Source organism: Dermacentor albipictus, chromosome 10 (genome assembly GCF_038994185.2).
Source record: "Dermacentor albipictus isolate Rhodes 1998 colony chromosome 10, USDA_Dalb.pri_finalv2, whole genome shotgun sequence".
Classification (NCBI taxonomy): Eukaryota; Metazoa; Arthropoda; class Arachnida; order Ixodida; family Ixodidae; genus Dermacentor; species Dermacentor albipictus.
The window spans coordinates 36113510-36136365 of record NC_091830.1 but is presented as its reverse complement, the minus strand read 5'-3'; the positions used below and the strand labels follow the sequence as shown (position 1 = coordinate 36136365).

General features: G+C 48.0%; 1 protein-coding gene across 1 annotated transcript; it reads left to right on the top strand.

The window, feature by feature from the left end:
- The first annotated feature begins 2407 nt into the window (after nucleotides 1-2407).
- On the top strand, nucleotides 2408-22835 carry LOC135911867 (uncharacterized). The gene is made up of 7 exons (XM_065444198.2): nucleotides 2408-2534; nucleotides 2874-3301; nucleotides 11754-12045; nucleotides 17219-17532; nucleotides 19406-19477; nucleotides 20347-20436; nucleotides 21838-22835. The coding sequence occupies exons 1-7, from the start codon at nucleotides 2411-2413 to the stop codon at nucleotides 21988-21990; spliced, it is 1473 nt and encodes a 490-aa protein (XP_065300270.1). The 5' UTR covers nucleotides 2408-2410; the 3' UTR covers nucleotides 21991-22835.
- The last annotated feature ends 21 nt before the right edge of the window (nucleotides 22836-22856 follow it).

Sequence of the window (22856 nt, the reverse complement as noted above, 5' to 3'; positions counted from 1 at the left end):
ACAACTTTGAATCTAAGACGAGGTATGAGCAATTTTAGAGATTGAATGGCGTGGCAATATAACCCGCATATGCCGCATGTCATATAGCAAGGCACTGTATGTACATATACCTAAATATATAGTTTAAATATAATCTAAATATTCTCTGGCGGGGACGCCGACGCCGGACGCTGACACTGTATTTTCTGCGATACTGGGCTCTTAACGCTATCGCGTTAAGCAGAAGGGTTGAAGTCTGGGCCAGTTGGTACATACTTGAAGGAAAAAAACCAGTCAAAAAACATAAAGGACAAGGACTGGGACTACAAAGGACAAGGCTGGGACTACACCGATTCTAATAAAGCTCAGTTGATAGTCCAGTCGTTGTGGTGTGAACCTTTCCTCTTGTCCTTTGTGTTTTTTGAGTGGTTTTTTTCCTTCAAATATCGCGTTAATATCTGTTGATAAGCGGGAATGTATGCTTCATGCTTAGCTTGAGGCCAGCTTTGATATTGTCATCTGCATGCGAAATACAAGATTGTCCTCGGTAAGTTACTGTTGAGGCGATTTGAATTTCAATGTTTAAATCTATAGAAGCTCTTGCGAACAGATTTTTACAATCTCGCCGTACACTTTTTTTTTTTTCTTACTGATAGACTGCGAAAAATCAGACCGTGTTTCCAAGGATACAGAAGCACTAACTTTACAACTCGTATTTGAATTCTGCACTCTGTATAATTAAGGCGCTTGACATACACAAATCTCATCTATCAGTTTATATGAAATTGATAGTTTGCTTATGCGACTTTACAAGTTATCTGTGTCTCACTTTCTTGAAATGTTCGGCATCTTTTGCGAAAATACTCGGTCCTAAATCAATACTCTGTTTAAAGCGGGCAGGTATAACTATTTCTTTTTCTTTATTTGACTTATTTAAAACGGCAGTAAGTAAAAAAAAATATCTAACATTTCCTTTGTACTTGGATGGGTGTCCTCAGATGCTAAAGCCGTGGTAAAAGAGCTCCTCACCGCTGTTTAAACTGTTTAAATTAGGTCTTTAACCATTTTTACAGATATTGACAAAATGCGGGGAGAATTCCAATTGAAACGTAGCATGAAGTTTCAAAATCTCTGAATCAACAGAGAAGTATCACGTGCAAATTCCCCAAACAGCATCTAAACACACACGGGCTGCTGAGCACGAGGTCGCGGGATTGAATCCCGGCCACGGCGTCCGCATTAGGATGGGGAAGACATGCGAAAACACCCGTGCACTTAAATTTGCACGTTAAAGAACCCCAGGTGGTCGAAATTTCCGGAGTCCTCCACTACGGCGTGCTTCATAATCAGAAAGTTGTTTTGGCACGTAAAACCCCATAATTTAATTTTTAACGCACACGCACGCACACACACACATATCGTCGTGTTGTTTTGAAAAATAACCAATAAATTCAATTGGATTTTTGAAACAGACTCAGGCAACAAGACAGAGGGATGCCGATCGACGTCTTCCATGCTTAGCCTCGGCGGGCCCACTGTACGAACCGCAGGATCAGCGCTCCCGAAATATCGCAGGATCCCCATGTACTAGCTGTATCTTAAGTATGTGAGCTTTGTAACTGCGCGAAAAACTGTCACTTGTGTATTTGGTTAGTTCTATATCTGTGCCCACCGATGATCATTAAGAGTTACGGAATGGATTCCAAGGGAAGGGAAGCGTAGCAGAGGGCGGCAGAAAGTTAGGTGGGCGGATGAGATTAAGAAGTTTGCAGGGACGGCATGGCCACAATTAGTACATGACCGGGGTTGTTGGAGAAGTATGGGAGAGGCCTTTGCCCTGCAGTGGGCGTAACCAGGCTGCTGCTGCTGCTGCTGCTGCTGCTGCTGATGATGATATCTGTGCCCTAGCGCCCATACACCTTCAACAGCACGCGCGAGACGTTTCACGTACCCCAGTGCGACTGCGCCCCCATACAGCATATATCCTTTTTTTTTTTGTCGGCGTAGCAGATATATTTTTATCGCCCTGTTCCGGTGCTATATAGGTTACTTCGAGTTCGTTTCTTGCAGGAGCCTCCATATCGCCGAGTAACTCACACTTTCAATGCAATGCAAATATCGCCGCACAAATATAATGCTTACAGCCAATACAGCCATGAAAACATTCAAACTGGACTCGGGATCAATCGCCTTCCTTCAGTGCTCCGCCTTTGAAAGGTAAATATTCTTTTTTTCGCTGTTCACGCAAAATATCAAGAAACGCTTCCGAGGCGTTTAAACGAGCGCGTCAAGCGAGCACGCCTTCGCTCAATACGTCAGCATTCAATACGCTAACAGCATTCGTGCCAGGAATTCTGAAAACGTCATGCACCGGGGATACTCAAAAAGAGCGAAATAGAGAGAGAAAGGGGGGTCGCTTTCGTGAGTGATAATGAAAGCGCCGCATTCAAAGCGGCCGCGCGCTGCACCAGAATCGGCAAGGTCTACACAGCTAGAGAAACCGTTAAAGCTTGCTGCGTTCCTCGATCTCAATTGGTTCGCTAGTTTTCCACAAGGTTTGTAGTGCTGAACACGCCATTCAGTCCTAGGTTAGTCCTATCAACAGTGTTTACGTTGGCCACTTAGGCTAATCACCCATGTTCATTTTATTGTCGATTTGCCTTGGCATGTGAGAATTCTCGTGCAGGCTCTGTTGCCCTTTCCCGGAGATGTCTGTTCCTTGTGTTCGTTAAGGTTCATTTCATTTATAAAGTACTTGAGCAGGCCCGTAGTGTCCAAGTGGCACCGTAGCCATCTGACCGCATGCGTGAAACCAGCGTTTAAACCTTATGCAATTGCTGAGCCTTTTCGTTAGGACTCACTTGGTCTTCTGGCGGACTGCACCCGTGCCACAGGCATCCTCGATATGAAGGCCATCACTGCCGTGGAAGCCTGGGGAGACAATCGCGAAGGCAGCGCCGTGGTGAGGCAGTATCTGAAACTACTTCGCGTGCTGGGCTGCTGCTTCGTGGAGGGCCTATTCTCCGAGGACGCGTCTCAGCTGGAAGCCAACCGATGCTCCTGGTACCTCGCCTACAGCGCGCTCGTCCTTTCGGCGCTGTGGACCACCGCGGTCGTCAACATCGTCCGCTTCCTGGTGGACGGCACCATAATGTCCGAGATCCTGGCCATCGCCTGCTTCATGTACGTCGTCCAGCTCACGAGCGTGGTCGGGCCGGCTTTCTTCAACGCGCCGACCATCGTGCGGGCCTTGGCGAAGAGTGCCCGCTTCGAGCTCGGGAACCCCAGCCGGCGCTTGGTGGACGAGCTTGGCCGAGAGAAGGTGAGGGAGCTGTTTGAAATGTTGGAGGCGCTCGGATCTTCAATGTTACGGGAAGCAATTAACGGGAAGCTTTAAATAGCTCGAGGCCAGTATTACCGCCCTATGATTACCCTGAGTGTGTATCATACTTATTATATGTATTCAACTCCCGTTAATTCGAATTCTCGCTTAATTCGAGAAACCATACATCAGTATAAAAAGAAAGCTCGTATAGTTCGAATGCGAACGCGTGTTGCCTCGGTTCTATTCTACCCCCACCGGTCGTCATCATGCCTGCAGCGGTCATCATCATCATGATGACCGCTGCGGGCATGAGCTGCTGCGGTGGCGTAGAGGTAGAGTATCCGCCTCGCGTGCAAGAGGTCCGTGGTTCGAATACCAGTGCCCCGCAGTTTTCCAACGGATAAAAAAAATCCGCGTGTTGATAAAATTGCATAAACAGGCCTGGAGTGCTGCCTGATCCCAGTGACCAGAACCGGCAACGCACTCGCTCACCAGAGTAGGATTGGCCACCCTGGTGCAGTACTTGGCCACAACCTCGTATATGAATATACAACAAGCATATTTCCAGTAATCTACATCAAATAGCGACATTGTTATCTTTAGTTTCGCGAAAGTGCGATTGGCAGCTCGTTGCTATATTTGAGAAAAAGGTGTTATATACTGATTATGTCTGCCTTAGATATCCTAATTAGAGCACCTTACTCTACCGATGTCTGTGTTTGTTGCAGAGTTATGAAGTCGTGAATTTGATACATCAATCTCTGTGAAAGTTCTCCAAATTCTATAAGATTTCGTTTTAAAAAATTGGGGTTCGAAATTAAAGACAATAAATTCTTGCAGCACTCGGGAAAATATCCGCATTTATTCATAAATGCAACAACTTTAATTAAAATTCGCTCGGCGACGGCGCAATGGGTGCGTATACAGGGTGTCCCAGCTAACTTCGGCCAGAGTTTAAAAATATGCGGGTGCCACGTAGTTGGACGAAACCAAAGTAATGTTATTTGCCGTTGCTTGAAAATAGTGAGATTATATTTTGCATTCCGCCTAATTACAGAATTTGCCTTAATTGATCGACTTCTCAATTATGATTAGATGAAAAATCTCCATGAGAAAATTTAAGAGCAACATGAAAAACTCCCAATACAGTTTTCTGTTGCTCAATACGTATACATAAAATTGTTTTTCCGAGCGTGAAAGAATCCTGCGAATACACGCTAAGGGCCTCGAGCGGCCAGTCGTGCTGCAATCTTGCGTGTATTTGCGAGCTTCTTTCACGCTCGAAAAAAGATATATGTCTCACGTATTGTGCAACATAAAACGGTATTTGGAGTTTTTCATGTTGCTTTAATTTTCTAATTTAGACGTTTCATGTAGTTAGAATGGTTCGGAAGTTAAATAATTAATTAATTATAATTATCTATATAGGCGGAATAAAAAGATCTGGGCATCTCCAAGCGACGGAAAACAATTATTACCTTGGTTCTGTCGAGCTACGTGGCATTTGCATATTTTTAAAGTTTGGCTAAATTTACGTGGAACACCCTGTATATGTTTGCGGTGCAACAAATTGGGTGGGTATGAGCTGATGCATGGTAAGAATTCAATCGTTTTTCTTTTCATCGATTTGACTGATTTTCTTGGAGAGCCCTGAAATTAAAAGAGAATGCCATAATAATTCTGCTCTTGACATAGATATTCAATTTCAATGAGCAGATTGTCTTTAAAATACTGACATGGTTCAGTTTAAAGAAACATAAAAAGCCAAGCTTACTATCGGTTTAGTCAACACTGCAGTAAGTCTCGCACTCTTGTACTCTGTTTCTGCTAGCTCTCTTGAAGTGGAAGAAACTAACAGAATGCTGCAAAAAGTGATACGTCATCGTCTTTAAGGTTCTTCCATTCGTTCTTCGTTAAGGTTCTTCCAATTTTCGTTGAAGCTTCAGTGCACAGGGGTATGGGAAACTCTTCCGGCAGTTTCTATATTATACAATTCTTTTGTAAACGCAGCAACCTTTGTTAAAATGGGTACCGTGATGAGGCAATGGGAGCAATGTTGCCCTTGGGATGCATAAAATTTGACGGCTATGATCCTAAAAGATAGCAACCATAGCGGACGGGACCGCAAGTAATGCGCAAATGAGTGAAGCCCCGCCATGAAACAGCAAAAGAAAAAGTGAAGCTTGCGACAGTACCTTACATTGTGGGAACATGCAAAATCCTTGCAAAAATTTGTGAGGGCTACGCTGTGCAAATCGCCCACGTGTCTTCCCGAAAACTTGGCCAACAGCTGGTCCGAGCGCTCGTTCCGCACGGACGTGTTTTTCCGTAGCTCCGGATTTTCGCCCCGTTTGCTGGTTTCTTTTCCCCGCTACTGGAACTCTGTTGTTTATGGACCGCTTTGGCGGTTCGTAATTACTACTGGCGCCTATCTACAAGGTACGTCGTCATCTACACCCTCCTGCTGCGCCGTCGAACTCGAGTTCTTGTGCGGCTTCGCGAGTGCGAGTGCCCCCGCGGCACTCGCCGCGCCGGCGCGGAGCATCCAAGCTGCTGTCCGCTGCGTCGAGGGAGCGGAACATTACCGATGCAACTGCCATCCAAGCCAGGGACGTCTCCTCCGTGGGGACAAGTGCAACGGGTGAAGGCGGCACCCTGAGCATGGATACCACCAACATGGAGCAGAACAGCCCTGCTGTCGTGGCGCACACCTCAGCCAAGAGGACGAAGGAAGCTACTGGCCTCCCATCGGATGAAAATGTAGCTCCAGCAGCCCCGAAAAGACCTCGCTCATCACAAGGCCTGCCTGCACGACCGACACGCACGTCTCCGGAGTCGCCAACGACATCGTGGTACAAAGTGGTTATCAAGCCTCGTGCTAGATATGACATGTCCACTCTGCACAATCGTATCATTCAAGCGGCCCTGGACGCCTGCCTCGAGACTTCCCGATTTCAAGGTTTTGCTCTACACAACCCACTAATACGGTCTCAGTATGGGTGTCTGCTATGGCACTAGTTTATAAACTCGAAGAACTGCAACAAATACAAGTCTCAGAAGAGTGTGTCCTTCCAGTCCAGGCGTACCTCGCCAGTGGTACAGATTTAAGACGCTACGTGGTTAATGGCGTTGACCTTGACGAAGAACCCGAGAGGCTCCTGCAGGAACTATCGTGTCCCACACACAAGGTCGTGGCTGCTCGCTACCTAGGCAGCGGTCGTACGTGCCTAATCACGCTTCAAGGTCCTAATTCCCCACCTGAACGTATCCTGTATTACGGCTGCGTACTGCGCCCGCGTCCGTTCAAGCCTTCCGTTGTGTACTGCTACTCTTGCTTTAGACAGGGACACATGAAATCATCCTGCCCCTACCCACCTAAGGACGACACCATGGAGCCTGAACCGTCGGCATCGTTTAGATGCGGCCTATGCCAAACAAACGATCATGACATCACTTCCACGACGTGTCCTACGAAGTTGAAGGCCACTAAGAAGGCTCGGCAACGCCATTCTCGACAGCCAGCAAGGACCCCTCGAGATTCATCAATGAAACAAGTCCCTGTGTACAACCGTTACGCCGTTCTGGCCTCTCTGGAAGAGGATGCTAGCCAGGTGACAGAAGCATGTAGAGAGACAAGTGATGCTGCCACTCGTACCTATAGCGCAGCTGTTAGGTCGTCCACTTCACGGCCGCAACGGGCATCTCAATTGATAGAAGACACGCCGCTTCCTTTGGCAGACGAAGAGTTCGAGATCGACGCTCGCCTCGCCAACCTTGAAAGGGAGATCCAACGTCTCAAGGACCGCCGTACAGTGCTCCGGCGTCGTCATGACGGAGCGCGGCCGTCGCATTCGCCGTCGTCGTCTAGTCCTGCTCATATGGCTAACCCGGCATCTGTGTCGAAGCCTCTTTCACCCCAAGAACTCCTGCGCTTCGTTGCGCAACAGCTCCAGCATCTCACCTCGGTTCTACTGGCCAATCTTAATCTATGATGGCTGCTACGTCTTCAAGAGTGCCAGAAGGCATCTTACAGTGGAACTGTCGCGGCATCGCGGGGAAGGTCGGAGAGCTGCGTCAGCGTCTCAGATATGGGAAGCTGCGTGCTTGGGCTCTACTACTTCAGGAATCCAACGGCCTGCCACCCATTCCAGGATTTGTGGCATACTCATCGCCTTCAATGTTGGATCGTAGGAGTGCTACGCCCGATGTCCCTCCAGGAAAGGTTGCAGCGTATGTAAGATGCACTCTTCATCAGACTCGTGTTGATCTTTCACGGTGGTGTACTCTATGGCAAGAAGTCGTGGCCGTATTGGTTCGTCTCCAACGCACGGACGTTATCATCGTTTCATACTATGCCCGGCCTTACAGCGGTCGTGCGGCTCGGTTGTGTCTCGGCTGGCTGGCGCACCTACGACAGAAACATCCTGGTTGCCCCATTATGGTCGCAGGAGATTTTAACGCGCCCCACACCACATGGGGATACGCTATTTCCAGTGCGCGTGGTACATGTGTGCTGGACACATTTACGGACGCCCAATTCACTCTCCTTAATAATGTGTCAGTGCCTACTCGTCGGCGAGACCACCCTTGCGCACCGCCACACTCACCGGACTTATCTTGGTGGCTAGGAAGGACGACCATCTCGTGGTCATGTGAACCCGACTGCTGGGGTAGGGACCATCATCCGATTCACCTTGGCTTATCTTCGGGCGGAACAAGCCGCCTCCGCCGCCTATGTCGAGTGGTGGACTGGGATCGATACAGGGTGGTATCAGAAAGCAATGTATCCAACTTCATGGTGGACCCGTCCCATTGTCTTAAGGCGGCATTGGTTGAGGCGACACGTACGTCGTGGGTTGATGAATCCCGAACCGCTCCTGATTTGCAACTTCTGCGTCTCTGGGCGTCGCGCCGCCAAGCAGAACTTGCATCAGAACGTGACCCTGCATCAAATACCCTTCGCTTAGAGGCCCAACGCCTTACTGCAGTAGCTCGGCGCCATGAACGCCGCTTAGAACGTGGCCGCTGGATGGACTGGTGCTCTTCTCTCGGACCTTCGTCGTCCAATGCCTCCATTTGGCGCACCTTCCGAGTAATGGAACGTGGTCGGCGCCCTCCAGAGCCCGCAGCCTGCGCCCTGTTAGCATCGGGCCAGACACCAGCAGTATTCGCAGAAACTGTCGCCCACACCTTTTTTCCCCCTTTGGACACAGCACCGCCTCCCTTCGTTGTTCAAAACTGCCTTCCTGCGGACGCAGGCACGCCACCTACGCTCTCTGACATCGAGGGTATACAAGCTCCTTTCACTATGGCGGAATTTTTAGCGGCAATCGACCTGTCGAAGCCATGCAAGGCACCAGGACCGGATGGCATACCGTATGAACTTTATAAAAACACGGAAGGCAAGGTTCTCGAAGTGCTGTTGGGGGCCATAAACGAAGCTTGGGCTACAGGAGTCATTCCCAATTCTTGGCGGCATGCAGAAATGGTCCCTATTCCCAAACCCGGAAAACCCCAAGATAATATCGCTCATATGCGCCCAATAGCACTAACCTCAACGTTAGGCAAGCTGATGGAGCGTATGCTCGCGACACGTATTACATGGTGGCTCGAGCGGTACTCATGGTATCATCCTGGCCAAATCGGGTTCCGTGCTCATCTAGGCGCAGAGGATGGCCTTGCGTACCTATCTTCTATGGTTCTCATCGGAGGCCGCTCCCGAAGAATTCGCACGATTCTGGCAATGGATATTCGTAAAGCATACGACCATGTGAGTCACGAAGCAATTGTCGGAATTCTCCATTGGCTTCACTTCCCTAGCCGTGTCTGCACATTCGTCGAAGCCTTCCTGTGCGCTCGCACCTTCTCCATTCGCCTGGCTGGCCAAGCAGTAGGTCAGTTCGTCGCACATCGGGGTGTCCCACAAGGATCTGTGCTCGCACCAGTCCTTTTTAATATTGCTCTCCTTCCACTAGCCTGGAAGCTAGCCACGATACATAACGCACAGTACATAATGTACGCAGATGACATCACTGTCTGGTCAGTTGATCCTGAAATCTGCCACCAAGAACAAGCGCTCCAAGAGGCCCTGAACATGACGCACAACTGGTGTGCTCAGATAGGCCTTGACATTTCCAAGGACAAGACGACGTACATGTCAGTAGCGAACAAGTATGGGCGCCGTCTACTGGCACTCCGGCCTCTTCAGTTAACTCTGAATCAGCAACCATTACACGAGGCTGCAACTCTCCGTGTACTCGGCCTTGAAATGGATTCCTCCGGATCTGCGGGACCGTGGGTCAAGAATGCAAAGCAACAGGCCGCAGAAACGATACAGTTGATACGTCGGATTGCGAAGAAATCTGGTGGAGCGAGCACCAACATGGCTCGCCTTCTGGTCCGTTCTGTATTGCAACCACGACTCGTCTACAGAGCCCAGTTTCATCATCTCAGGAAGGCACAATGGGCTCGCCTTGAGGCCATTAATAATGAAGCTATGCGGGCCATAACGGGATTACCACGTCTCACTCCGTTGCCAACTCTACAGGTTGAGTCCCAACTCAACACTATTGACGACCTCGTACACCAACGTCGGTGCGCGCGCGCCCTAAAGCCATCATATTTCGGCTCGGCTGCTTCACTGGCCCGGTACATGGGGCACGAAATAGACAATCCAGCATCTACGAGACCCGATGTAGCTCCGTGGGAAAGGGTACAATTAAGTGACAATAAGCCTCTTGGTCGTCTGTATAGCCCGGTTCCTCGTCAGGCGAATGCCCATATTTCCCGCCTTCATCGCGCCGATGACAACCAAGACGATACGACTCTTGTAGCATACACTGATGCCAGTGTTAATGGCACCATGATTCACACAGCTCTCGTGTGTCCATTGATACCAGAGGCAGGCCAAACGTGCTCGTATGTTGCCGATCCTGCACCACCGGCCTACCTTGCCGAGCTTGCTGCCATACGAGACGGCTTGGCCGCGTTGCTACCTACTGTTCAAGATGCTCGATACTCTCAACTCATCATTCGCACAGACTCGACTCAAGCCATCCACGACATACGTAGGGTATCTCGGTCCACCCTATTGTCAGATAGCATTCACCGTCTTGCTGCCACTACGAATATCCTCATACGCGTCCAGTGGGTGCCTCGAGCAGCCCTGCCGGGTCTCCTTGAAGCAGATATGGCAACCCACCCACAGATTACAACATACCCACTTCCACATTTTCCTGAAGACGCCTGTGGACGACTGATCCGGGAAAAGGAAAACCTCCGACGCACCACACGAGCTCTCATACCTCCGTGTGGGTCAGACCTCCCTGGCGGGTTAACCCGCCGAGAGGAGGTTACGTTAAGGAGGCTACGTGTCGGGGTCGCGCTCACCCCGTCTGTGACCGCTCTCTGGCCACAACAATACCATGGTCCTTACGGCTCATCGTGCCCATTTTGCAACACAGGAATCCAAAATGTGACAGTAACACACCTATTATGGACGTGCCCAGGGCTTCATCTAAGCCGTCTCCACCATCTCCGGGCAACAGGCCTTCGGCCTGGCCGCCCACCCGACCTTGAACGTTGGATTCATGGACCCCATCATCGTTCACTTCTAGATTTTTTGTACGAGTCGAATCTGTTCGTGTATTTCTAACATCTTTTGTATTATGCCTAAGGTCATGCTTTCGAATAAAAAAAAAACAGCTGGTCCACGCGAAAGGCCCTTTGAAGCAAACGAACTACCCGGGATTGAACTACAAGATACCATGCAATGAGTGTGACGTGTCGTACATGTGCGAGAGCGCAAATTTTAAACGGCGCTTGAAGCAACACGTGAATGACAAGGCCCATACAACCGCGAACAACCTGGCGTAACATCGCGAACTAACCGGACACAGCATTGACTGGGATTCGGCAGCCATCATCGCAACTGAAAAACATTTACCGGCCCGTTTGTTTTCAGAATCACGCTACAATCGACTGTACGATTGATAAACAGGACGCAGGGTAATCTTCCCGATAGATTAATTTTTTTTATTTTTTTTATTTACTAACCCACAGCGCCACAGTGGCATTACAGCCGCACGCTGCACCCCTCACCCTTAGATAGTTGTGCTTGCTTGCTTACATCTTCATTGTAATCGAATTGTAAACTTCATGTTCTTTAATAACTTTATTTTTTTTTATTTTATCCATGCCGTGTTCATGTTTTTTGGCACTAGTATGTTTCCTCGCCAAACGAGTTTTCTTCGAACACTAGACAATGAGCTGTACATAATGCGTCAAAAGATCCGCAGTGAATGGTCATTTCCCTCATGCGTTCCTCTCTCGTATTCATGTTTCGAGTGGCTGTCATTAAAGATATAGCTCCATAGACGCCGCGTACTATCGTCTGTTGTTCGTCTGCTGCACGCAAAAGGTATGTGCAATAGCGATGTCGTATGCTAAGTCACCCAACAGGTCTGGACGCCGCCTGCCGGAAGCGTACGAGCGCCGTCTTCGCCGGAACTGCGTGGCAGTGGCGGTTTTCATCGTGGGCCAGATCGCCATGAAGGTCTACTTTCTCGTGATGATCTTCCTCCCGCTGGACAGCGCTGCCAGCGTGGCTCGCTTCAGCGCCATCTTGGCCATCATGGCGGTGGCGACCGTCTGGTCGGGCGCTCCTGCCGTCTGCACGACTCTGGTTGGTCGCTGGCTTAGCGCCCACGTCCGCCTTATTCGTACGAACCTGGAGACTGTCGGTACGTGGTGGCAATTAAGCACAGTCAAAATATATACACCATCCGGAAAATAAATGTTGAATTTTTGAGGGTGTTTCTGGTCCCAGTGTGGTAGCCATACATCATCCTGTCGTAAATTCGTGTCCGCCGTAGTGAAATCATGTGTCCGGATCCTGACGTCTTGAAGAAAGGTCGAAAGCTGATATTGTTGCTGTGCGTCGCTACGAGCATACTTGAAGACGGCACGAAAAGGCGAGGTGGCGTTGTCACATGTTCTCCCGTCCTTTCGTGCTGTCCTTACTTTCCAAGCATTCTCACATCTTGTTGAATGGACCACTAAAGATTAACCCTAAATTAGTTCAGATTTGCAATATACTTAAAAACTTCTTCACTCAGAGCAGGAAAACGTTTGTGGTTGGCATGAAATTTAAACTCCTGCGGTAACCCGGTATAAGTATACTGTGTTGCCACAGCTACCGGTTTTCTTTTTTTTCAACTTTTTAATGATTCAGTGATAAATGTTTGTAATCTACCAGTTTTTGGAATTTTCAAAAAAGAAAACAGATGTGAAATTTACTGCATTTTCAATATTTTACACTTTTTCTACTACTTTCGGTGAACTCTACAAATGTCTTATTAGGGAATTTCAAAAGGGCGCTCCACTTTTACTTGGCACCAGATATGTGCCGTGTTTTCTTTTTATTTTTAAGTTATTTAAGCCTTGTTCAAAACACACTGAAGGCTGTCATCCGAGGCACTTCCAAAAACTGTATGAAAATAGCAACAACGAATTTTTTTTTTTGCAATTATAATGTTTGAGATTGCCTGTCTGCCGCGTGATTTTTTAAACCACGCATACCGCGCCAAGAATTATGTAGGTAATTGCAGATGGCAAATTGCAGAACTGACAATAAGCAGCCGATCCTCGCCAGCAACTAATACCACTTTTGCCTGCGCAAGAAAGCAAGATCTACAATACCTACAGATTTATTATGCCAAAAGCTACTGTTATCTTTTATGTCTTGGAGCAACCCTTTGAGTATCATGGTGCGAAAAAACGAAGACAAGCAAACGCACATAACGGACGCCAACCTAACCTCGTGACGAACCTCGTGACGCATTATGCGCTGCCATATTTTTATTGCTGTCCTGAACGAGCTCGTGCTCTCAGCGACGATGACCCCACAGCAAGTACCGTTATACATAAAAGTAAGAGAGCGCCAGGTCTCAGACTTGACTATTTTGCACATATTTCGCGCATGATCCCAAGATGGATCGACGATACCGAATGGGCTTTGAACTTCGGCAGGAATAACCCTTCATTTCTGAGAGAGTGAGATAATATCTGCGATCTGAATGCATGCAACTGCTATAGAGATTCGCGCATGTGATGGCAGGATTGTGTTTGCTTGGTAAATTTAGCGCAGAGCTAAAGATAAAAAAAATATAGCGTTATAGCAATGCTTTTGTTTGAGCGAGTTGTTCAGACATACTGGGATAGGTATATGTGTTATGTTATGAACATCATTTAATAGTAATATCAATAAAATAATAACAAATCAATCAATCACGCAAATGTTTATTGGGGTGCCCAGGAACAGCTACGGTGGAGCACCTTCGTACTGGTGCAATTAAAAAAATAATACGCCAGACAACTTGTACGCAGACGACAAACGTGGTTTAAAAAAGAACGTTACACAAAGCAACAAATAAGGAAACAGAAGACAAGAAGTTGGCGTAAAAGAGAGGTAATCATAGAATATGATTATCTACATACATACAAAACACAGGAAATACGTTCGGAAATATGTCTATGCAGACAGAATACTTATTACATGCCTTTTCGGAGTCGAGCAATAATAATAATAATAATAATAATAATAATAATAATAATAATGAAATCTTGGTGTTGCACAAACACTTCACAGTACGGGACTGTCAGAGCCTGACAGGGGCTTGAAGGGCAGAGCCCTACAATTGAGCATATCGAACCAAACAAGTCAAACGGCAAAACAGAAGTGTAAATTCAGCTGGTTTCAAATGGGATTTCTTTTGTCTTCGAATTTTCGAGCTCGTCAGACGAGTGTGCCTGCACCAACTAAACTAGTTCAAACAAAAGCTATGGTAACCCGGTATTCCGTGCAGATTATTACGTTTAAGTATAGTCGCGTGCAATCTGAGCTGCAACATGGTGCCCGAGTTCAAAACGGAATGAGGCTGCAGGGTGCCGCCGAAATGCGAAAAATTGGTGTAATGAAAACAAGGGGGTGGGCACAGTTTCACCCGAAAGGCGAAGCAACGATTTCGATAGCAAATGAGCGGACAGCTATACTATAAGTAAGGATAGTAGTTTTATCGACCTTACAAACTAATAAACACAGGTATGCTAACTAAATTAACAAGCATGCTGTCACGCGCGCGCGCAGGCCAACATGAACATCTCACTCGATGACCGCGGATACTCGCTGTCAAAATGCTGGAGCGAAGCAACGCGGCAGCAGCCGTGAGCGAATTCACCTTCGCGCTGTGCCTCGCATCAACGCGAAGCCGCAGAAACACAGCGTGCGGTGGACTATGTCCCCGTCGAAAATTGCTTTCAAGATACAGCGGCCCGGGTGGGCGTGCGCGGCCGCCCGGAGTAGTAGAGTTGACTGTTGGGCTAGTTGGTCGTCCATATTTGAAGTAGTAGCTTAGCGCAAATAAAACCACGAACACAAGGGAGACAGACAAGGACAAGCGCTTGTCCTTGTCTGTCTCCCTTGTGTTCGTGGTTTTATTTGCGCTAAGCTACTACTTCAAGTCCGGAGTAGAACGCGTCTCCTCACCCCCCCCCCCCACACACACACACACACACACACTGTTCCCGAAGCTTCGCGCGGCGGAAGGCGGCGTGCTTCCTCCCCGTTTCCCTCCTCTGCGTGCGAGAGGTTGAGTTGGGATCTGACGATGGAGGGGAACTGGCGATCGCGGCGGAGGAAACGGAGGAAAGTGGGGAGCCGGCGTGGGAGGGAGTTGGGGGGGAGGAGGGCTTCTACTCCGCCAGGAACTGCTTACATTGCGCGGTGGCGCACGGTCTCGCGGCGCTGTATTTTGAAAGCGACATGCAGACTACTCATAGCTTTGCGCGTGCTGTTTTCTCGCCACTGTTTGCGTTGAGCGTTAAACACACAAGTCACTTCGCTCGCTGCTGCTGCCGCTCTTGCTCACGCCAGCGTTTTAAACGACAGTGAGTGTCCGCGGTCATCGAGCGTATAATGTTGTTCATGTTTGCCTGTGCACGGTGACATTGTTGTTAATTCAGGTAGTCAGCGAATGTTTCCAAGTTTATACGGCTGATAATAAAACTACTATCCTTACTTCTTATTGCTGTCTACAAATTCGCTATCGCATTCGATGCTTCGCCTTGCGGCGAAACTGCGACTCTTTTCCGGTTCTTTCTTTTCTTTCCCCCGCATGGCTGTCTCGGATGGATGGATGGAAGGAGGGATGCTATGAGCGTCGCCTTTGAGTCGGGGTCGTGGGTTAAGCCACCAGGCTCTTGTTAATACTTTCCCTAACGTCTTAGCTATAGTTAAAAAGAACGAAAAGAAAAAAAACAAGAAAATATAAACAGAATTCCCCGCATCAAGCTTTCTTAACCACTACTGGGAACATTGTTTTGTGCGCCTCCGTTGGTGGTGACCTCCATTCTTTTCTACTCCGCGGATGCGAGCGCCATCTGGTGGTGGTGCAAGGAACCCTGCGGCTGGGACATCGGGTGCGCGCGCGCGTCCTCCGCTCTGATTGGCTCACCTATTCGGCTAGAAACCCGCCGTGGTTGCTCAGTGGCTATGGTGTTGGGCTGCTGAGCACGAGGTCGCGGGATCGAATCCCGGCCACGGCGGCCGCATTTCGATGGGGGCGAAATGCGAAAACACCCGTGTGCTTAGATTTAGGTGCACGTTAAAGAACCCCAGGTGGTCAAAATTTCCGGAGTCCTCCACTACGGCGTGCCTCATAATCAGAAAGTGGTTTTGGCACGTAAAACCCCAAATATTATTATTATTATTATTCGGCTAGAAAACATCCACGCCACAGCACCCACGGTCACGAAAAACCGGCGAGGTTCGCAAAAGAAAAGCCTCGCCTTTAATACCGGTAAATATAACGGCATTCGGTTCTCCAATTATTCTCATGTCGGCGCCCCCACTCACTCTCAGGACTCTTTCGAACTCGGACACCGTGTTGCAGCTCGTATTTGCACGTGAACGCACATGCTAAAAAATCTATGGGCACTTTGCTGAGCTAAACTGCGATAGGCGAAAGCCTTTCTATGACTGCCTCTGTTGCTATTGTCTGTAGTGTTCTGCAAACGGACGCCGCCGTGGATCACATGATTGGTCGCCGCTTTCCTGCGTCCACCACGGACTGTACACGGACATTTCATGAGCCACTAAAGGCTTACGCCTTAAACTACCTGCTGCGGCCGGCAGTAGATAGATAGATAGATAAACATTATTAAAAGAATAATCAGAATTATCGCTAATGGTCGGGGCCCCTAGTCCAGGGCTCCGCTGGCTCATGCCATCTTCTGAGCTCTCTCTATCAGCTTGAGCTTCCCGTCGAGGGCCGAGCTGGACAGCAGGGCCTCCCCTTGCTCTCTCGTGGTGTTCGTGTCGGCGTGTTCTATGTTGTGTAGTGTGCGTTCCCTCCTAATGTGGTATAAGGTTGGTGTGGCCCCACACCACGGGCATTCGTCCCTGTAGGCTGTGGGGTGTATGCGATGTAATATGCGCAGGTTCGTGTAAGTGCCTGTCTGGAGCCTATACGCCAGGTAGCGGCATCCTCTGTTTTATGCGGAGCATATTAGCCGCACAACCACGCTCTTGCTGCGCCGCGCGCGACCGCGTAGCTACCATATGACGTCATAACAGCTGCAAAAGCGGAGGCTCAACTCGTGCGCTCGCTTGCGGCCGCGTAGCTACATAGCCGGGTCTCAGCTCGTGCGCTCGCCTGCATGAGTTGTTTCTTCGTCTAGCCGAACCAAATATAGCCAAGCAACAGCAGTTCACCAGGCTAAACAGTGGTTCAACAACTAAAATAAAGGCTAGTATGCTTCGCATCCTGGGCTTAACCTTAGCTAAGCCACAACCATTCTTAGATTTCGGTGGTGTGATGGATGTCCCAAGCAGTGACGGGCGTTCTTGCGCTTCAGCCGCACAGAGACAGCACCGAGACAGCGACCGCGTCTCCGGCGGCACGCCGCTCTTCACCGCCGACATGCTGGTGGCGACGCGGCGGGACCTGTCCGAGCTGCGACGCATCCTCCGCGCCTGGAACGGCTCGCTGCAGCCCGGTCTGCTGGCGCAGTTCGCCAGCGACTCGCTGGGCATGTGCACCGCCCTGTACATCCTGCTGGCGGGCGAACAGCGCTGCGTCCGCGTCGTCGCGCAGGCGCTGGTGCGGTCGGCGCTCGCCGGGTTCGTCCTGTTCGTGGCCACCTGGAGCTCGGACGACGTCGCCAAGCAGGTGCCGCGACACCGCGGCGGGGAAGCGGGTTGGAGGCGTGGCCTCCGAGATGGGAGCGCGTGCCCGATCTCGGATGCCATTGTTGGAGTTATGGTTTCACCAGAAAAATTGACTGGACTGGACCCCGACTGCATATCGTGTTGACCGCAAATAAAGATGGGGACAGCGAAAGAGAACACAAAAGCAACACGGATGGTACCGCCCGTGTCGTTTTGTGTCCACTTCCGCTGTTCCCGTCTTTATTTGCGGACAATATGATATGCAGTAAACACCAACTAGGCCAAACTGAAGTTCTTCTGAACCCTGACGCTGCGATCGTTCCTTCGAGGCGGGAACGACGGGCAATGCGTTAATTTGCCTTCTTCGTGCTCGTGGCTAGTGATTTTCCCGCGGTGTTATTTGTTGCGCTTTAACTTTCTTAATAAGGTGTCGATCTGGGCTAGTCGGAATGGCGAGCCCATGGAATCGATGAGCGTAGAATGTGCGCAAGAGGACAAACAACGACTAGAACACGTTCTAGTCGTTTTTCGTGCTTGTGCCTGCGTTCTGCGCTTACAAATAGCAGTGTTTATTGTCCTAAATTTTCATTAAAATATATTTTTTATAAACGCGCGCAGACAATAAATTTTTGTGCCCACTCATTACCATTGCAAATTGTCGAATTTACAAGGGCCTCTATTCACTTTTATATTGTTCCTGCGTATTTTTCTTCTTAATAATTTGCTCCGAGGCGACATCGCCGGCACATGACTTTGACTTCGTGGGTTTCAAAGTTTGGGCCGTTGTGCCGCTGTAATTGTTATAGAACCTCCCTGATTTCGTCGTTTTGAAACACGAAGGCTCTTTAAGAACCTTCGTGTTTTATCAGACGGTCAATGCTGTTGAAAATGGTAACTGAGGGGGAGCAGAAGTCGTCAAGATTCATGACGTCGTGGTTACCTGGTGCTCAAATTTCAAGGCGGAGCCTCGACCATTCCCTGTTTTTTTTTTACCTTTTCCGGCTTTAAGAAACCTCCTGTCGTGGTCTCCGATGTTGCACGGTTGCATATCGAAGCCCACGCTCCTGTTCTGTTAAGAGTGGTCGTCTTCCTACTGCTGAAGCGTAATTTCCTATTTACCGGTACAGCTTGTTTCTCTGTAGTGAATGCCTGCCGACTCCCTCGACTTTTTCGTAGACTTTACAATTTTGGCCCTTTCTACGACTTTACAAATGTTTCGTCATGTTTTACGAAAAATAAACTCACTGCGCGAAAAAGTTATGAAGCTGTTGACAAATGGGCCTGTGCGAGATGGCAAAAAAAAATGTACGCTGCTAGGAAATTATGTTACTTTCGCCGCCATCTTGTGCCAGTCAAAGACGCCGCATAGACGCCGCACTTGCTTCCAGCAAATAAGTTCATTCAGTATAGTTTCTAAAGCAGGTAACGTCGGCGTCGGCAGCCACTGAAAAAAGTCACTGTGGTCATATAACAATACGTTGCTTGTGAGTCCATGCTGCGCCTAGTTTGCTACTGCCTCTGATGCGTCTAAAGCTAAGTCATTGATAATGGAGAGTTTTTGATTAGTGGGACGCAAGCGTCGGGGCCCCCTTGCGCATGCGCAGTATACCGTCGCCCCAACGGTTGCTTCCCCTTATTCTAAAACTCTCTAATAAAGGGCCATAGAAGGTGTGTTCTCAGCGCAAAGATCCTAAAAATGCGTGCTCCCCAGCGCTAAACTCCTCCGTCCCCTCCTCCTTTTCTGTTCACGGCATTCTAAAGCTTGCAGTTTGGCAAGTATGTTGCTGTGTCTTCTCAAAGCAGGTCAATGAATGAACATTCTTATTATTTTTTTTTGTTCTGGTGCAATTCACGATTACTTTCTTTATTTTCAGGTGGAGAAGCTTAAGTACAACATTGACTCGTACGTGGAAAGCGGTCTCGTGTGCCCTCGGTCACGGAAAGAGGTATCGCATACGTACCGCGAACAACGCGTAGCAGTGACGAAAACTAGGGAATGAATTGGTTCGGTCATAAGTTAGTAAATGGCTTGGTGCACTTCAGTGGGTCGTAGCCAATCAATTTCTGTTATTCTTTTTTTTCCCACATTTTTCTCAACCTTATATCCGGATACGCGCCAATTTTACCGTGTTTCGTGCTCATAGGAAATACCAGGTGACTATTGTAGGGGAAAAAAAACTATTAAATATAACCTTTCTCGTATAACGCAATTCTGTCACACCACTAGCTGGATCACTTAAAGCAACAGACATTGCTTGCAAGAGAACCCGCAGAGTTATGTTGGCATATAAGCAAATTTCAGTAATTATTACTCTGATAAGTACCTTTAAGGCAGACGTGCCAAGTGTATAATGGAAACCATACAGGTACGGAGTCGTATCCACTTAACCGAAATTCTGCTCTTTTCACCAGTTCGGTGAAATCAGTCTTCAAAGTCTGTGGCGACTGTTCTATTGCACATATCAGAACTGCATTCTCCCGCTCAATTGATGTGTTGCCAATACTGCTGATTTCAAATACCACTAGGACATCTCAGCTTAATTTTATAATCACAAATTACTGAAGATTTGTTACCTTACATTTTACTGCGATCTTGTTGAGCAAATGTTTCCCGCTTCTACACGTGATTAATCTGTTGTGACCGGATTGGTATATCGGCTACAGGAGATTACTATTCAGGTTCTTTACACTCAAGGGGATCATTTATTATTACTATATTCACCCTTGCCTGTCTTTGTCAACTCAGTCAGACATCACCTATCTGTGTTACTTATCTGGGATATAAGCTTTACAAACTGCCATTATTTTTCTTTAGTTTCAGACATTTCTGCTATCATTGAGCAGCAAAGAGTTCCTGTTCACGGCTACTGGATTTTTCGACTTGAAGCTGTCCCTATTGTCGAAGGTGAGTGGCTTATCGAAGCCTCACTGACTTTGCAGTCAAGATGACAGGCGCGCAATGCACTATACAATATGGAATAGAGATCGCGGCGACCTCAACGTGCTGTGTGCTTATCACGATGTGTTAAGACGGGAACCAAAGTGAAAAATAAATAAAACAAAAATGAAAAACAATACGATAAGGCAAGCAAAGATAGTCTGCCCTTGTGATTTTCTTTGTTTCTTTTCGCTTTAGTTTGTGTCTTAACTCATCGGAATAAGTATAAACCGACTATTCCAGCTACAAGTATAGTGGTACTTGAAATATGGTTTTTGAATTAATTCCGCTGGCTAGCCTACCCTTTCGATCACCCCACAGCCTTTAGAAGACGCTTTAGTTCGGGAACTCCTATCAAAACACTTGGGAAGGGAGAAATCGTTTTCCTTGGCAGCCATAAGTCCGAGTTTGATGAGGTTTGCTACATATGAAAGGGAGAAAAAGATACAGTCTAGAGACGATGATGTATTATGCGGCGCTTTTAGATATATCCCTGTTTTGTTAGCAGGGCTTTCTGCAAAGACCTAGTAGACATTGTAACAACTTGTAACTTCATGTCACCTGTAAATTCGTGTGTCAGATTTTGTACTCTTCAGATGCTCTAACATACACTATACGGAACTGCAATATTTTCTTTTGGTGCTAAGTTACGGACTCCTAAACTTCATGTTTCCATTTTCCTGACAAGTACCACTTTTCTGGAAATTTTTGTAGCATTTTCAGATCCTAAATCGAAACTTTACTGCTCTAGTCACAAGAATTTGGATTTTTCTCTCAAATGCAACAAGTTTTATTCAAATTGGTCCAGCCATTGTCTCATAAAAGCATTTCTGCGTTTTACGTGCATAGAAATGGGAAGATACTAATAGACCCCAGAGCTAAAAAGCTTCTTCTCAAGAGTTGTGTGGCCCACATTTCCTTATATTATTCAGCACACAAACCTTAAGCATTTCCTGTAAATATTTCCTTAAATAATAGTCAGCCTGTTTTATGAAACGATTGTTAGCCAGTTTCTATTTTTCTATGTTGGACTTATGTATGTTTGCATGAATGATGATAACAGCGAGCGCCCGTGATATACAAGTCACCTACAAGGCCCCCGTTCAGGGTAACCGCAATCATCAAGAAGGGCAGGAAGCACTGTTACGTAGTCATCCAGCGTCAGAGAAGTTTTACATCGTCACACACGGAGTAGTTAGGGCGCGTGTATAGTTGATTAAGTGTCCTGCGCTTGAACGGTGCTGCTTTTTTGATAGAACAGCTCCTTTTATGTGTGACATTGCAAGCACTAACGCGTGCGCAGACAACAATCTTTATTCCTAATTTAGCATATTGCTCATAGTGATGCCATTTGGTTATTCTTTCCAGCTTGCCGGCGCCGTGTTTATACACACTACCATCCTCATCCAGATGATGCGCCTTGGTCGTGGCTGCGTCGGAACCGGGGTCCCTTCTGCGAAACAAGGCGAAGACGAAATGGGCGAGCACGGGAGGAATTACATTGCATCGTACTTCTACTAGAAAATTTGTTTCTGCTGTAAAGCTGCATGGATAAACAAAAGCCGCCGTATAAGAAAACGTAGGTACCTAAACAGAGCAGCAACGCATTGGTGGGAACGCGAATATACGTATACATTCGTAACTCGCGTACTTGTCTCACAAACTTGCATTAAGGCGAATCTGCTGCTCGGAAGCCTCCGTTTACTGTACTCGCCTACAACTGAGAAACGCTTTCCGAGATCCGCAGTTGCGCAAAAGTCGTAATGCGTGCAGTGCGTTCGCGTCGCTTCGTCGTTTTCGCGGCCAACCGCAGCGCGCGCCCGCGCATGCGCTGTCGATAGCGGGACAGCACGGCGGCGGCGGAGGGAATGGGCCGCCGGTGACCGTATAAATGCTGTCGCACTAAATGGCGCCACTTTCGCAAGATGGTGCGCACAAGTTGAAAAGATGTATAATTGCTACGGTAGCAAAACATATTAAAACACACTCACGAAGAACAATGCCAATGACGCGTTTGTCCGTAATGATATTCCTTGCTGTTCTTTCGAAGGCGCATGCTTTGACACAACCGTCCTCCTCACCATCGACGAAGTGAACTGTTTGCAATGATCTATAGTCGGGGACGCCCTCAGAATCACAATCAGGTTCCACCCACACAGTCCATCTGTCCTTCACCTCTGAAAAATAGCCGAACGAGCTGGAGTCACTTCTCACCGCTTAATGACCTTGCTCTGCTAATGGAAACAATACGCTTATTGGAAAATAAAAGCGAGTTGTCTCAAGCTAAAACGTTACACGTGAATGAGAAGTCCTATCAGAATTTACAATGAAATTCGCCCTATAGACATTTAGATTTCATTCTGAAACTGGTGCGACAAAGACCAGTC